General features: G+C 37.5%; 1 protein-coding gene across 1 annotated transcript; it reads right to left on the bottom strand.

Moving 5' to 3' along the window:
- Window positions 1-3,343: 3,343 nt before the first annotated feature.
- Window positions 3,344-10,229, bottom strand: LOC149022839 (chaperonin CPN60-2, mitochondrial). Its single transcript, XM_089150737.1, has 18 exons — window positions 9,966-10,229; window positions 9,834-9,858; window positions 9,534-9,665; window positions 8,739-8,898; window positions 8,361-8,536; window positions 8,166-8,261; window positions 6,861-6,965; window positions 6,656-6,742; window positions 6,487-6,576; window positions 6,315-6,395; window positions 6,161-6,229; window positions 5,578-5,655; window positions 5,379-5,474; window positions 5,179-5,278; window positions 4,984-5,087; window positions 4,137-4,242; window positions 3,935-4,013; window positions 3,344-3,798 (listed from the first exon to the last, which is right to left on the bottom strand). The coding sequence occupies exons 1-18, from the start codon at window positions 10,001-10,003 to the stop codon at window positions 3,684-3,686; spliced, it is 1,737 nt and encodes a 578-aa protein (XP_089006863.1). The 5' UTR covers window positions 10,004-10,229; the 3' UTR covers window positions 3,344-3,683.
- Between the last annotated feature and the right edge of the window lie 3,346 nt (window positions 10,230-13,575).

Here is a 13,575-nt window from a genome sequence, read left to right as displayed (position 1 = left end):
TTCAATTGGGATTTCATCAGGACCTTGTGTCTTGCCGAGTTTCATCCTCTTTAAAGCTTCTTTTACTTCGGACATCGAAATTCTACGTATATAAGTTCGGACACCAGTGCCTTGGTGAAAAGTGTAATCGTCCGAAACATAAGTGCTTGAAGAATGCTCATTTAGTAAACTAGAGAAATAGGTTTCCCATCTTTTCTTAATATCCTCCTCACAAACTAATACTTTACCATCTCCATTTTTAATACATCTAACATGATCAAGATCTCTACTCTTCCTATCCCTCATCTTAGCTATCTTATAAATAGATTTCCCCCTTCCTTTGTGCCCAACTTATTGTATAACTCTTCATACTTCATTTCCCTTGCTTTTCCCGCAATTTTCTTAGCTTCATTTCTATTTAACCTATACCTTTGAAGATCCTCAACATCCTTAGTTCTTTGCCATGTCTTAAAACTAGCTTTTTTATTCCTAATGGCAGCTTGAACCTCACTATCCCACCACCACGTCTCTCTATAAGAATGGATCTTTCCTTTTGATTCACCTAGAACATCTTTAGCCACCTTCTTAATACACATAGCCATCTCATTCCACATTGCGTTGGTATCCCCTTTAAAATCCCATTTTCCTTGTTTGGCTACTTCATTAACGAAGGATTTAGAGTACTCTCCTTTCAAATTCCACCATCTTATTCTGGGATAGTTTACCTTGGACCTTTTATGTGTTCTTGGGACTAAGCACATATCCAAGACCACAAGTCTATGTTGTGCGTTAAGCTTTCCCCGGTATCACCTTGCAATCCTTGCACAACAATCTATCAACCCTTCTAGTTAGGAATGAAATCTATTTGGCTTCTATCTTGTCCACTTTTGAAAGTAATTAAATGCTCATCTCTCTTTTTGAAGTAAGTATTTATAATAGATAGATCAAAAGCAGTAGCAAAATCCAAAATTGAAATCCCCTCGTCATTCCTTTCTCCAAAACCATAACCTCCATGAACACTCTCATATCCTCTTTGATCTTTTCCAATATGTCCATTTAAATCACCTCCTATGATAATATTTTCTCCTTGAGAATTCCTTGCAGTAATCCACCCATATTTTCCCAAAATTCTAGCTTTAGACTTTCATCTAGTCCTACTTGAGGTGCATATGCACAAATTATATTTCTGAACTCTTTCTCCATTACAAGCTTGATAGCAATAATCTTATCACCCACTCTTTTAACATCCACCACATCATTTTTAAATCTTTATCCACTATTATACCCACTCCATTTTTATTTGTTTTATCCCCAGTATACCAAAGTTTAAAGTCATCCAACTCTTTGGCTTTTTACCCCTCCATCTAGTCTCTTGAATGCAAGCTACATTAATCCTTCTTCTCCTCATAACATCTATCAATTCTAAGCTCTTACCGGTTAGAGATCCTATGTTCCAAGATGCCAATCTAATCCTACGCTTATGGACTAGCTTCTTACCCGCACTCGTCCACGGCGCGGGAACCCTTGCCTACTTATCACCGCTCCGGGCGCCGTGCGTGGTCGGGGCGCCCTAGCTAACCCTTGCCCACTTATCACTACACCCGGGCCAGTGTGCGCTCTTTTGTCGGGACGCCCTAGCATAGCTTTATCATATAAGGTCGAATCCATGAAAAAGGTTTGGCTAGATTTTTCCGGTGCCGGCGCCGCCGCGCCCCCCTCCTCCTTACCGGGCTTGGGCCGGCGCCTCGGCGGAGTTAAAAATATATATATGATTAAACATTTGATTAAAAATATATGTGTGATTGGATTAAATTTAATTGAACTAGCCATACCCATGGGTAGGCCGTAGGGGTGTCAATGGTGTAATTTAGTATAGTTTTCGGCTGAAAAACACGTAGCCCAACACAAGCTTGTTAACGGAAAAAAGGTTTTGGACTGGTTTGGGTTTGGACTAACAGTTTTTGGAAAATAGTTTGGTTTTGGACTAGCAATTTTTGGAAAATATGCTTACAGACGTATCTCTGCCTCTCCTTAGGCCCCACCAACTTTCTTCTCGCATTTGTTGCACATAATATAAATTTCATACGTAAATCAGATGCATGCAACTTTTCTAAAAGGATGAGCTGAAGTATGCTGCATCTTCGAGAAGGATCTAACTGCTAAAGATCCCAGTCCATAGCCCAGTGCCACATCTAAGTTACCCTCTAAAATTAATGTCATCCTCTAAATTGCCAATTGCCAAATTTATTAATTAGACCCCTATAGGGAAAACTATATCAGTACACCTGCCATTAGGAAATTACAATCACTTGCCAATAAGCAAGTAAAACTTTTCAAAAAGATAAAAATAGGAACCTATGCTTGACTTGTCATTGTCTTAATTTATTGGCTACAACCATTCCTCTTTTTCCGCTCTTATATTATTAAGATTTTTTTTCTCATGATTTTTTTTCTTTTCATTTCATTCTCCATCTTCTTCCCCTAATTAGTAGGGGTAATATTGACAAGGGATAAATAAATACAAGTTGAGACTAGTAGGTTAGCATTCCGATCTTCTACACCCTGCTACACAATGCACCCAACTTCCCTCTCACAACCAACCTAACATAAGTGGGCCTGAGGTAGACTATGAGAGTGAAAAGTTAGCTGCACCATGCACTGAGTGGAAAAAATCCATAGGGTCTGATTGATAAATTGAATAACCCACTCAAGGGATAGCATTGTAATTGTCCCTTTCTTCTTCTTTTCAGTGGTGGTGGTACTACTGTTTGCAATGGAGGTGCAATGTCTAAAGTACAACCTACGAAAACCATCCTTAAAATCTCTCGGTTGCTTGACATCTTTGACCTGAGAGGCGAGAAGAGCCTTGTTTACCCCGACTTAACAGCTTCAAACCTCTCTCAAATTTCTATTATAAAAGCTGTATGGAGCTTACGCATTCTGCACCAGATTAACGACAATTTTTCCCATTCAGCTCCAGAGAAACACTGTAAGCCCTTAGCTGTCTAAGGCTCTGCAATTAAGAATTGTTCTTCCACGAATTTCCTAGTGCCTCAAATTCCACGAGCTTCTGAATGAATGAAGAAAAATATACCTGACTCTACAAGATTCCTGTAGATCTGACATTATTTTATCATGATCTGCAAACCAACACCACATGCCCATGGGCGTCCTCAGAAACTCCATCACAAACAGCAGGCTGTGCTTGTGAATTAGTAATTCTAGCACATTACGAGAAAATTATACCCAGCACGCCATTCGTCTTGGAAAGCTTCGCATTCCATATAAGAGAGATTTGCTAGTCACAAAAACACATGAAAAACTTAACTGATCACATTCAACCTACAATTCAAGCATCCTAGACTTCGTGAAACCTGAATCTTCTATTTATTCCCCCCTTCCCCCCATTAAGAATTCTGACATTTGTGTCAATCAATTGAGAGGTTCTATTACAATGTAATCAAAAGTTTCTCATCCCAAAACTTCCTACAATTTGATCTTCCCTCTGGCTATGATTACATGAAGTATGTGCCTCTTAACAAGAAAAATCTAGGCAACACAAATTGGGGTTAAGAGAGAAACAACCCAATGCCGAGAAGAATGATAATACACTCTTTATGTTTTCCCTATGTTTTATGGCATTGAACAAGAATGTCACATCACCAAACAACGCATGGCAGAGCTGTGCATGTTGGCAAAGGATTTTAGTAATCCATGCCACCCATGCCACCCATGCCGCCACCCATTGGAGGACCCTCTTTCTCATCTTTTGGGAGTTCACACACTACAGCTTCAGTTGTAGTCATCAATGAAGAGACACTGCAAACAACACCACAATAAAGATCACTCAACAAGTGAAGCAAAGGAAAAGACATCTTCAACTATTCAACTGCAAAAAAAACGGGAGCATGTCTTCAATCATTTATACTCAAATTGTTTAGAACCAAGAACATACCTGGCTGCATCCACCAATGCAGTTCTTATAACTTTCAAAGGATCAATAATCCCAGCTTTCACCATATCCACATATTCACCTGATAATTCAAATAAGGAATGGGGAAGTCATCAAACAAATGTGATAAAAATGAACACGGACCACTTTTGTGTTCAAAATACATCATTAGAAACCCAGGAGGCCAAGATAAGTGGTGGCAAACCTTTAGCTGCATCATATCCAAGATCAGCGTTATCTTGCTCCAATAGCTTGCCAACAACAACAGCCCCCTCAACCCCAGCATTGGCAGCAATTGTGTGAACGGGCATCTGATTTCCAACAAAGTCCCCAAATATCATTAGACAATACACAGCCAAAACTGAAATGTAGAATGAGCCGGACTTCAGTCCTTCGATCACAGTGATCACAGTTCAAGGTACACCGTATTAGTTATAAGGTACACAGACAAGGGGAAATAAAGTCTAAAGTTCTATTTCTTTAGGGAATGAATATTAAGGGTAAATTTGTTCAGTACCGTCAATACCCATACCAAATCACTTTCCGTGCCAATGATACATATGTTCCAGTACCATGCACTTAAACCATCACTAAATTAAGAGAACTGCATGCCTCCCTGAGGTCCAAGCAACCAAACCACTGATCAAGCCTTAAAGAACCTAAGGACAACAACATAATAACAACAAAAACGATCACCTTGTCCTTGGAGTGAGTCACCGACTCAACTAATAAAACAGAAAAAAGAAAAAGCATATGGGGATGTTCTGATATTTGAATTCAATACCACAATAAACCAACATCCCCCCCCCCCCCCCCAAAAAAAAAAAAACCCCCGGAACACCCAAATAAAAGAAGGAAAAAATCCAAAGAAGATGATTAACCATATTATTCATGTGTACCATTTTCTATTATGCCATCACTTCTGGCGATGTAATCAGTTGTCCATATTAACATGAATGAATAATTCAACTAACTGTTCTTATGCAACTTAACATTAATACTGAAGTAAGGTTACTTCTCTAGTGAGCATACAGCTTCAAAAAGATGCATACCTTGAGAGCATTCTGAATAATCTGAACACCAATCTTCTGGTCAAAGTTAGCAGTTTGCAACTTCTCTAGTTCCTTGGACGCATATAGAAGTGCAACACCACCACCTGTATATAGCCAAAGACATTGCTTAAGATAATAACCCAAAAAATAAAGAAATAAAACAAGACACTTCAATAAAATAAAATAAACCAATACCAGGTACAATTCCCTCTTCCACTGCAGCCTTTGTGGCATTTAGTGCATCGGTAAATCTATCCTTTTTCTCGCCAACTTCAGCTTCGCTAGCACCTCCTACCTGCAAATAATAACACATTAATGTTCTGTCAGAAACCTAAAGTAAAATAGTGTCAAATCAACAATAAAACGGAAGCACAACCAAGTAGATGCAACTAGACCTTCAAAACAGCAACACCGCCAGACAGCTTTGCCAATCTTTCTTGCAACTTCTCCTTGTCATAGTCAGAAGTGCTCAATTCAACTCCAGACCGCAGCTGTCAAAATAAAGGGATATCAATCAAAGTGAGATTTGAAAAAAAAATTCCATTTTCTTCACTAAGAATTAAATCATTCAGCAGCATAAAAAAAGAGATAAACCTGTTCACATCTTTCCTCAATGGCTTGCTTGTCACCGGCTCCATCTAGGATTACAGTGTCATCCTTTGATATTGTCACCTACGAAATGACTGGCAAGTTAGCGATAAAGCAAAACGTAAGCATATAAACCAAAAACCATTCCAGCATATGGAAATGAGAAGACAAGAATTTCACCAAAAAACTTTTATCATGTTTGCAACCCCCCCCCCCCCCCCGGGGAAACCTCAAAAGAAATAGCTTACCCCCCCCCCCCCCCCCCCCCCCCCCCCCCCCCCCCCCCGGAAAAAAGAAAAAACCAGGGTGAATGCAAGATTCAACCCCATGACATAACAACAAACAGCCGCTGCAATTAGCAATTATGCTAACTGGCACCTCTAGTGTCTTTAGTTCAAAGAGTAGCCTTTTTGTATTTAGAGAAAAAAGTAGAGGCAAAGGCTGAATTGCTAATTTGACTGGCGTGTAAGTTATCAACTGCATCTAAACATTGCCTATAGATACCAAACCAAAAAATATTAATAGCAAAATTAAATTGCATATAACAAACTATCAAATTGGATTATTTCCATACGGTTGAAAGGCTCACCTTTTTGCATGTGCCTAGCATTTCCAAGTCTACCTTTTCAAGGTTCAGACCAAGCTCTTCAGTTATGACCTACAATAGAAACGAAGAGGGAATCAATACAGATATCTCTGCCACAAAATTTGTCTAAAAGTTACCACGAGTTTAATCGACATACTTCACCCCCAGTGAGAGTTGCAAGATCTTGCATGTTGGCCTTCCTGTTTTCTCCAAATCCAGGAGCTTTAATGGCACAGATCTACAAAAGACCAAATCAGATTAATTAATGGATAAAATATGCCCACAAAAGCAACAACCAACTTATCATGTTCTTATTAAAACAGCCATACCTTAATTCCAGCTCGGAGCTTATTCAAAATGAGAGTGGCCAACGCATCACTTTCTATGTCTTCAGCGACAATCAACAAAGGCCTTTGCCTCTGAAAATCCCAAGAAAATGTTAGGAAAGAAAAACAAACAACACAATAACCACATGGAAGACAGTGAAACTGTACTAACCTTCAGAGCCAACTCTAGCACTTTAACGACAGCATTTATGCTTGTAATTTTCTTCTCATGGACTAAGATGAGAGGATCTTCCAACTCCTGTAAGAAGATAAGAACAAGTCTTGCTTCAGCATGAAGGCAGTTCCCAATGAACATAACCAGAGGATCTAAAAATCAGATGACGAGACACTCAAAAACCAGATGATAAGATACTCACACATTTCTGGGTCTTTTGGTTGGTGATGAAATATGGAGATATATAACCCCTGTCCAGTTTCATTCCCTCAACAACTTCCAACTCATTATACAATGTCTTGCCATCCTGCAACAGTTAAATAGTGACTCAGAATCATAACTAGGGGAACCTGGAATATAGTAATTGATATTAAGCCTAAACACAAAGAAAGAAAAGCAACATCTACTACACCCTTACATGGGGAAAAAAGTGAGGAAGACAAAGATGCATTGGCAAGATAGCTAAACAACACCAAATACCCATCTCTTTACCTTTTAGTGCTTCACCCCACCCCCCTCCCTGACAATTCCATAAAAGAGACAACAAAAACAAAAAACGAGGGACAAGGAATGGTTTGCCAATAGAACAAGAACAAAGATGAGAGCAAGAAAAGGGAGGAAAAGATAAATCAAGTCTGAATGCACACAATGCGTCGAACAGGTTAATATTCCTTAGCAAAATTGATTCCAGATCATAGAAACATCATCAAGTAAGCACCAAAACAACAACATACTCCATATACTGGATATGGTGCTAAAAGGGGACCAAGACCTGCAACTGGTTTAAACTCTCTCACACAGATGCTTGGGAGAAGAAACTCCAGGGTTTTGATTGCCCATTAAATCCCTACCTTCAGTCGAAATTCCTGGGCTTTGATCGGGTATGAAAGCCCCACCTTCAATCAAAGTATTGAAGGAGCCGACTTTTTCTGAAGGAATTCCAACTAAACTCTGTTATCTTTTTTTCAGATAACTAGAATTGGAAAGAAATAAGAAGAATGGTGAAAAGATGAGAAGCAATGATTGACCACTCGACTAGCAAGGCATGCAAACATTCACTACCTTGAGCAAACTCAGTCGGATCTCATTCTCATTCTATGTTCAAGTCTAGTTGCTTCAATTTCTAACCATAGTACATTCAATATAAGGCAGACTCCCTTGCATTAGTATAAAAATTTAACTAAATTAGGAATCAACTAAATATTCCCAAGCAATAATCTCCAATATTTCTACCCAGCACTAATAAAATAAAATAATGTATCACAACCAAACAAGCAGCCCTTGCCGGAGCAACAACCAGTAATGACATTAGAATCAGTCCTCGGTTTGGGCTACAAAGTGGGGTTCATGCTTGCCCAGCCAAGGTAAGCAACTGCATCATCAAAAGAAACAGACCAAACCCACTGAAATGCACCAATCTAGTAACAGATTTATTCAATTCACTCCATGTACAGCAGCATAGAAAAATGCAATACTACAAACAGAAGATGAACATTAAGCAACTTACAGATATAGTGATGACTCCCTCTTTGCCAACTTTCTCCATAGCTTTCGCAATGAGCTCACCAATCTCTCTCTCCCCATTTGCAGAAATTGTGCCGACCTTGTCTCCAACAAATTAAATCAGATGCCTAATAAATAAAGAAAGAAAGACATCTACCACTTATTGCAAAAGGGGGGGGGGGAAGGACAGGAAAAGAACCTGTGCAATTTCTTCAGATGTGCTAATCATCCTTGCTCTGCTCTTCAGGTTTGTAACAACAGCATCAATTGCCATTTGGATTCCACGGCGCAGGTCCATTGCGTTCATCCCAGCTGCAACTGATTTGCAGCCCTCCGAAAATATAGCACGGGTGAGGACTGTTGCACAGGTAGTTCCTGTATATACGACAGGATCAACATATTAGTCACTGTATAAAAAATCAAAAATAAAATCCTCTAAAGAGTTCATGACCTTTGCCCTTTCAATGAAAAGAAAATGGGCAAAGTTGCAAAGAAACTTTGATTCTGTGGCAGGAGAAATTCCAATGTAAACATCGCTCATTGGGACAGATTATTAATATAGAGTTTAGAATCATACCATCGCCTGCCACATCATTTGTTGCATTAGCAACCTGCTTCACAAGGCTTGCACCCATATTTTTAACTCTATCCTTGAACTCAATGCTTTTTGCAACAGTAACACCATCTTTTGTCACTTTAGGGGCACCAAAGCTTTGTTCAATCACAACATTACGTCCCTATAAAAAAAGGTAAAAACACAAGATCCATCAATCATCTAAGCCAAATGACACACAACTAAACACTTCCAAGGAAATAATAAATACATAAAAGAAACAAACAAAATTAACTATCCGTTTCAAATATATAGATGCAACAACTGGGGGGGGGGGGGCAAATGTACAAAAAAAGTCAACTAAGCAGGCATTCATGGACCGAAGAGACCAGGAAGAAGTAGAATGTACACCACCAGTTACAAACAGCCATAATTTGAGAAAGATCCGAGAAAATAAATACTTTTAGCAGGACTAAGCTTCTGCATCATCAAATGCCAAGCATTGGCCAGCAATGCGGTTTTGATCACTAATGCAAAATGTTTGCTTCAAATCATTTCTAGGTATGCTAAAGAGTTTAATTCAATTAGCCGACAGCTTTTCTTTTGACCTTCAATTTAATTATATGTATCATATAAAAACTCGAGCGAGTTTATTGCCTAAAATAATCTATTGCACTAATATCTCCACTCCTGCCGCCGTTCCAAATCTGGAAAAGAAAATCTTACTTCGCGAGAAATCAACGCAGAAATGTCTGCATATTCAATACCACCAATATCTACACAATATAATGCGCAGCAGATGAATATAATGCCCTCTACCTTGGGTCCCATGGTTACTCTGACAGCATCAGCAAGATCTTCAACACCTTTAAGCATCAAAGCACGAGCTTCGACTCCAAATTTAATTTCTTTAGCCGCATAATTTCTATTCCAACTCAACCTGCTACCAATCTGCTTGTCCGAAAATCAATTGAGAAACTGACATTAGAAATGAAAAAACCAAAAAAAACTCCAAAACATCAAATAATTCATCTCCTCATACCGACATACTATAATCCAATTACAAGATATCAATCCAGTAAACACTAATACGAAAATAAGAGAGACACGTATCCTCACCTGTTGGCTACTGTTCCTAGCGATCCTGTAAACACAGAAAGCAGAAATGAGGATTTTCATTCAAGGATGAAGAAATGCAGGAAGAAATGAAAAGATCTCAGAAATGAAAAACGACATGACACAAACACTGACCTGGCTTTGGAAGCGAGGTTGGCAGCCATGCGATACATGGTTGTTAATGTTGAAGAGGAACAAAAGAGAAGCAAATGCTACTGGTTTTGTTTAGGTTGGAAGGGACAGAGCGTTCCACGCAATGGGAACGAGGGGATGTAAATAGAGAGAGCCGGCGGAGCAAGGTTTGGTTCTGGAAGAGAGGAAGACTCTAGAAGCAGCTTCTCCTATGCTAGGGTTTAGGGTTTTTGTTTCCAGACACTTTTTTTAACTTTCTAACATCTTTATCTCGCCGTGTCTCCCAATCACAATTCACAGGTCGCACCACCGCGCCCACGTACACGAGATCTGGAAGACGAGGGATGGAGCCTTTACAATTGGTCTGGGCCTTGGGCCTTGGGCCTTAGGCCTTAGGTTTTGGGCTTTGGGTCCAGGGTTTCCTCCGGACCTTAGCTCTTTTGTTATGACTTATGAGCCAAGTAGTGTCAAATGGGAAATTTATCTCTATTTCTGTTTCTTTGTGGATGTGTGACATGTGTCATAATATCATATCAAATGGTTGATATTTATCTATAAGTTATTTTAAAAGATTTTAATTTAATTTAAAAAAAAATTTGATGTGATTTATAAATAGATCTCAATCTTTAGATGTGATGTTAAAACGGCTGTCAAATGGAACGATTCTACGCCCTTCTCGGCAAAAGCCATTTTCACGGTTAATAATTTGACCAAGTGGTTGACTCACAAGTTCATGACTTGTTTTTTTTTTTTTTTTTTGATAGTTATCGTTGCTGGTCCTCTATTATAGTATAAGTTTTCTTGATAGAAAATATCTTTCTTCAACCGAGTGGGCAAGAAAAACCCAAACCAAGGAGTGTTAACCTTTTTTTTTTTTTTTTTTTTGTCAACCCCGGTTTTCTAAGGCTTTGCCCTGACTAATCCGGTGTTCAACCCAGGTCGTACACTTGGCTGTGGTGGGTGAGTCTCCCAACGGGGATTTTTTGCATCTACAAAGTTTCAATACCGGAATCTTGCTTAAGCGGACCAAGCTGCTTACCACTTGGACCAACCCCCGTTGGTAGGAGTGTTAACTTTTACCACACACACAAATGCCGATGAGTGGGCTTTGGCTGAACTGTCCTACTTGCAAGGGAACGGGCTACCTTATTTGCCTCCCTTGAAATGTGACGATATCAACACCGTCAATTCATTTCCTAAGCTGTCTAGTGTCCTGCCTCATATACTATTATAACATAATTACTATCTTATCTCCTATATTTTTTGAAATTACTAATCCAATTTTAAACTTTGCCTATAATTACTGATGCTCCTACTATTAAGCTCCATCAGTTGTGATAATGTAGTATTTTAGATTTATTTAAAAACTCCAAAATAACTCTAAAGTTTTGTATTACTTGTTTATATTTTATATTAAATTACATTACTATTCTTAAACATAAAGTGTTGATAATCTTCTTTTTTATTCCAAAAAATAAAATAAAAATGCAAAGAACTCATCTTGTTCTCTTGCCTTGTCTAAAGAAAGAAAATGGATGAAAAAGAAGAAAAAAAAAGAGTCTCTCTTCCTCTTCCTCCCAAACTTGTTCCTCTCCTTAAATCACTAGATGAAACCCCAAAAAAAAAATTCAAATAAAAGGCCATGAGAAAAAAAAAGCAACTCCTTGTTTTTCTTTTTTGTTTTTTTTTTTTTTATTTTATTTTATTTATTTCTCATAATTACTTTCCAAGCTGATGGTATCAATTTTAGGACGCTCCTACTTCCAATTGGTTATTCCTAAAATTAAGCTGTAGTTTTGGGACTCAATATTCATTACATAATATCAGATTTTTTTACATTTGATGAAACTTACCCCAATCCCTACTAATCCAAGGTTGGTAGAATTAATTTCTTTTTTTATCAAGATTTATGGTCAATTCAAATTTAATGATCACAATAGTAATCCAAGGTTGGCACAATTAGTTTCTTTATTTGTCAAGATTTATGGTCGATTCAAATTTAATGATCAAAATATTAGTTTCAGTTATAACCTCCGTTTATAGACTTTTTCTACCCCATTTGTGTAGGAACCGTGTTTCTTGTTTTAGGGTCTGTTTGGTTACATGAATCTTCTCTGGATTCATGAATCTGAGAATTATACCTGTTTGGTTGTAAAAATCTCTAGATTCATGAAATCTAGAGATTCACATTTTTACACTAAAAACGTGAATCTATAGATTTATGGGTAAACGGTGAAATCCAGAGATTTCAAAAAAGCTATATATTTGCACATTCACAAAAATCACGTCAATAAAATAGTTTTTTTAGGATGAATCCACAGATTTCATTCTACAACCAAACATTTAATTTTATAAATTATGACTCCATAGATTTGAAATCTATAAATTTGAAATCTCTAGATATTTGAAATCTCCAGACTCATGTAACCAAACAAGCCCTTAATTTCTTCACATTAAAACAAATTTTCAAGTATTAAGCTATTGAGAGGGGAAGAGACGGTAGACTTGGCTGCTCTAGTTGGAGGATATCTTAGGTTTCATCTCATCAGGATATGACTTTTTGACCCAGACCAATAACAAAAAAAATTAATGAGGATCCTAATTTTTGGAATCTAAAATAACAATAATACAAGCATAAAATTGGTACTTCATACTCCCTCCTCCCTCCTTAACGAGGATAATATGTGTTTTGGCTTCTGAGTTCTAGAAAGGCAACATTAAGCATCCAAGTGTAATGGTCACTTAAAATCATTGAAGAAAGTATAGGGGCCAATAATGATTCTATAAAGAATAGGACCCCTTTAGTAATTAAGTATAGTAAAGAGGGCCAATAACAATTATCCTTCTTTTTTTTTTTAAATAGAACAATTTTTCTCTTTTAAGTTGCTTGTTAAATATCAAGTTTACCTCCCATATGCAAAGGGTATCAACTGATTTGGTTCTTCTTTTTAGAGGAGGTGTCCTAATGAGTGTACACTAAGTTGTAAGACCTAGTCAATTTAAATTTTTTGGTAAAAAAATCTAGTCACAATGAGTCCTAACTAGTAAAAAAAGAGGTATATCCAATAAGTGCCCTTAAATTAAAAGATTAGAATATTATAATTGGTTAAAATCTATAATTTAATGGGCTCTCATTGGGAGATTCCCTCCCATAATTGGAGTCAATTAGATCAACCAAGTATAATTCTTCAACGTCACTAAGATAGGGAATATGAACCTTGAATAGTTTTTCACACAGTGATATTTTCTTTTTTGGTATAACTTTTTTTTTTTCTAGTTATCATCAAACAAATCACAATGATAGTGGGCTCGTAAGTCTAGGGAATTTGAGAGAAAAATGTGTGGATGACAAAGATTTGAACTTAAGATTTCCTTGGTCTTACTACTTATATGTAAAAATTAAATTTTAATTTTTTTTTTTTATTTTTATTCTAAAGAAAGATTCTATTAATTATCGTAGCAAAGACATAGTTTGTTAAAATCTAATACAACAAATGTTTGTGGATAGTCTACGGATGCTGTAAATGCAAAATGATTAAACCATTGTTGGAGTGTCGGACTTCCTGGAGCCTTGGGTTTGGTATGTTTAATATTACATATAATATCCATCAAA

Source organism: Hakea prostrata, chromosome 3 (genome assembly GCF_041222555.1).
Source record: "Hakea prostrata isolate BN-2017 chromosome 3, UWA_Hpros_2, whole genome shotgun sequence".
NCBI lineage: Eukaryota > Viridiplantae > Streptophyta > Magnoliopsida > Proteales > Proteaceae > Hakea > Hakea prostrata.
This window is presented reverse-complemented; position numbering and strand designations above follow the sequence as displayed.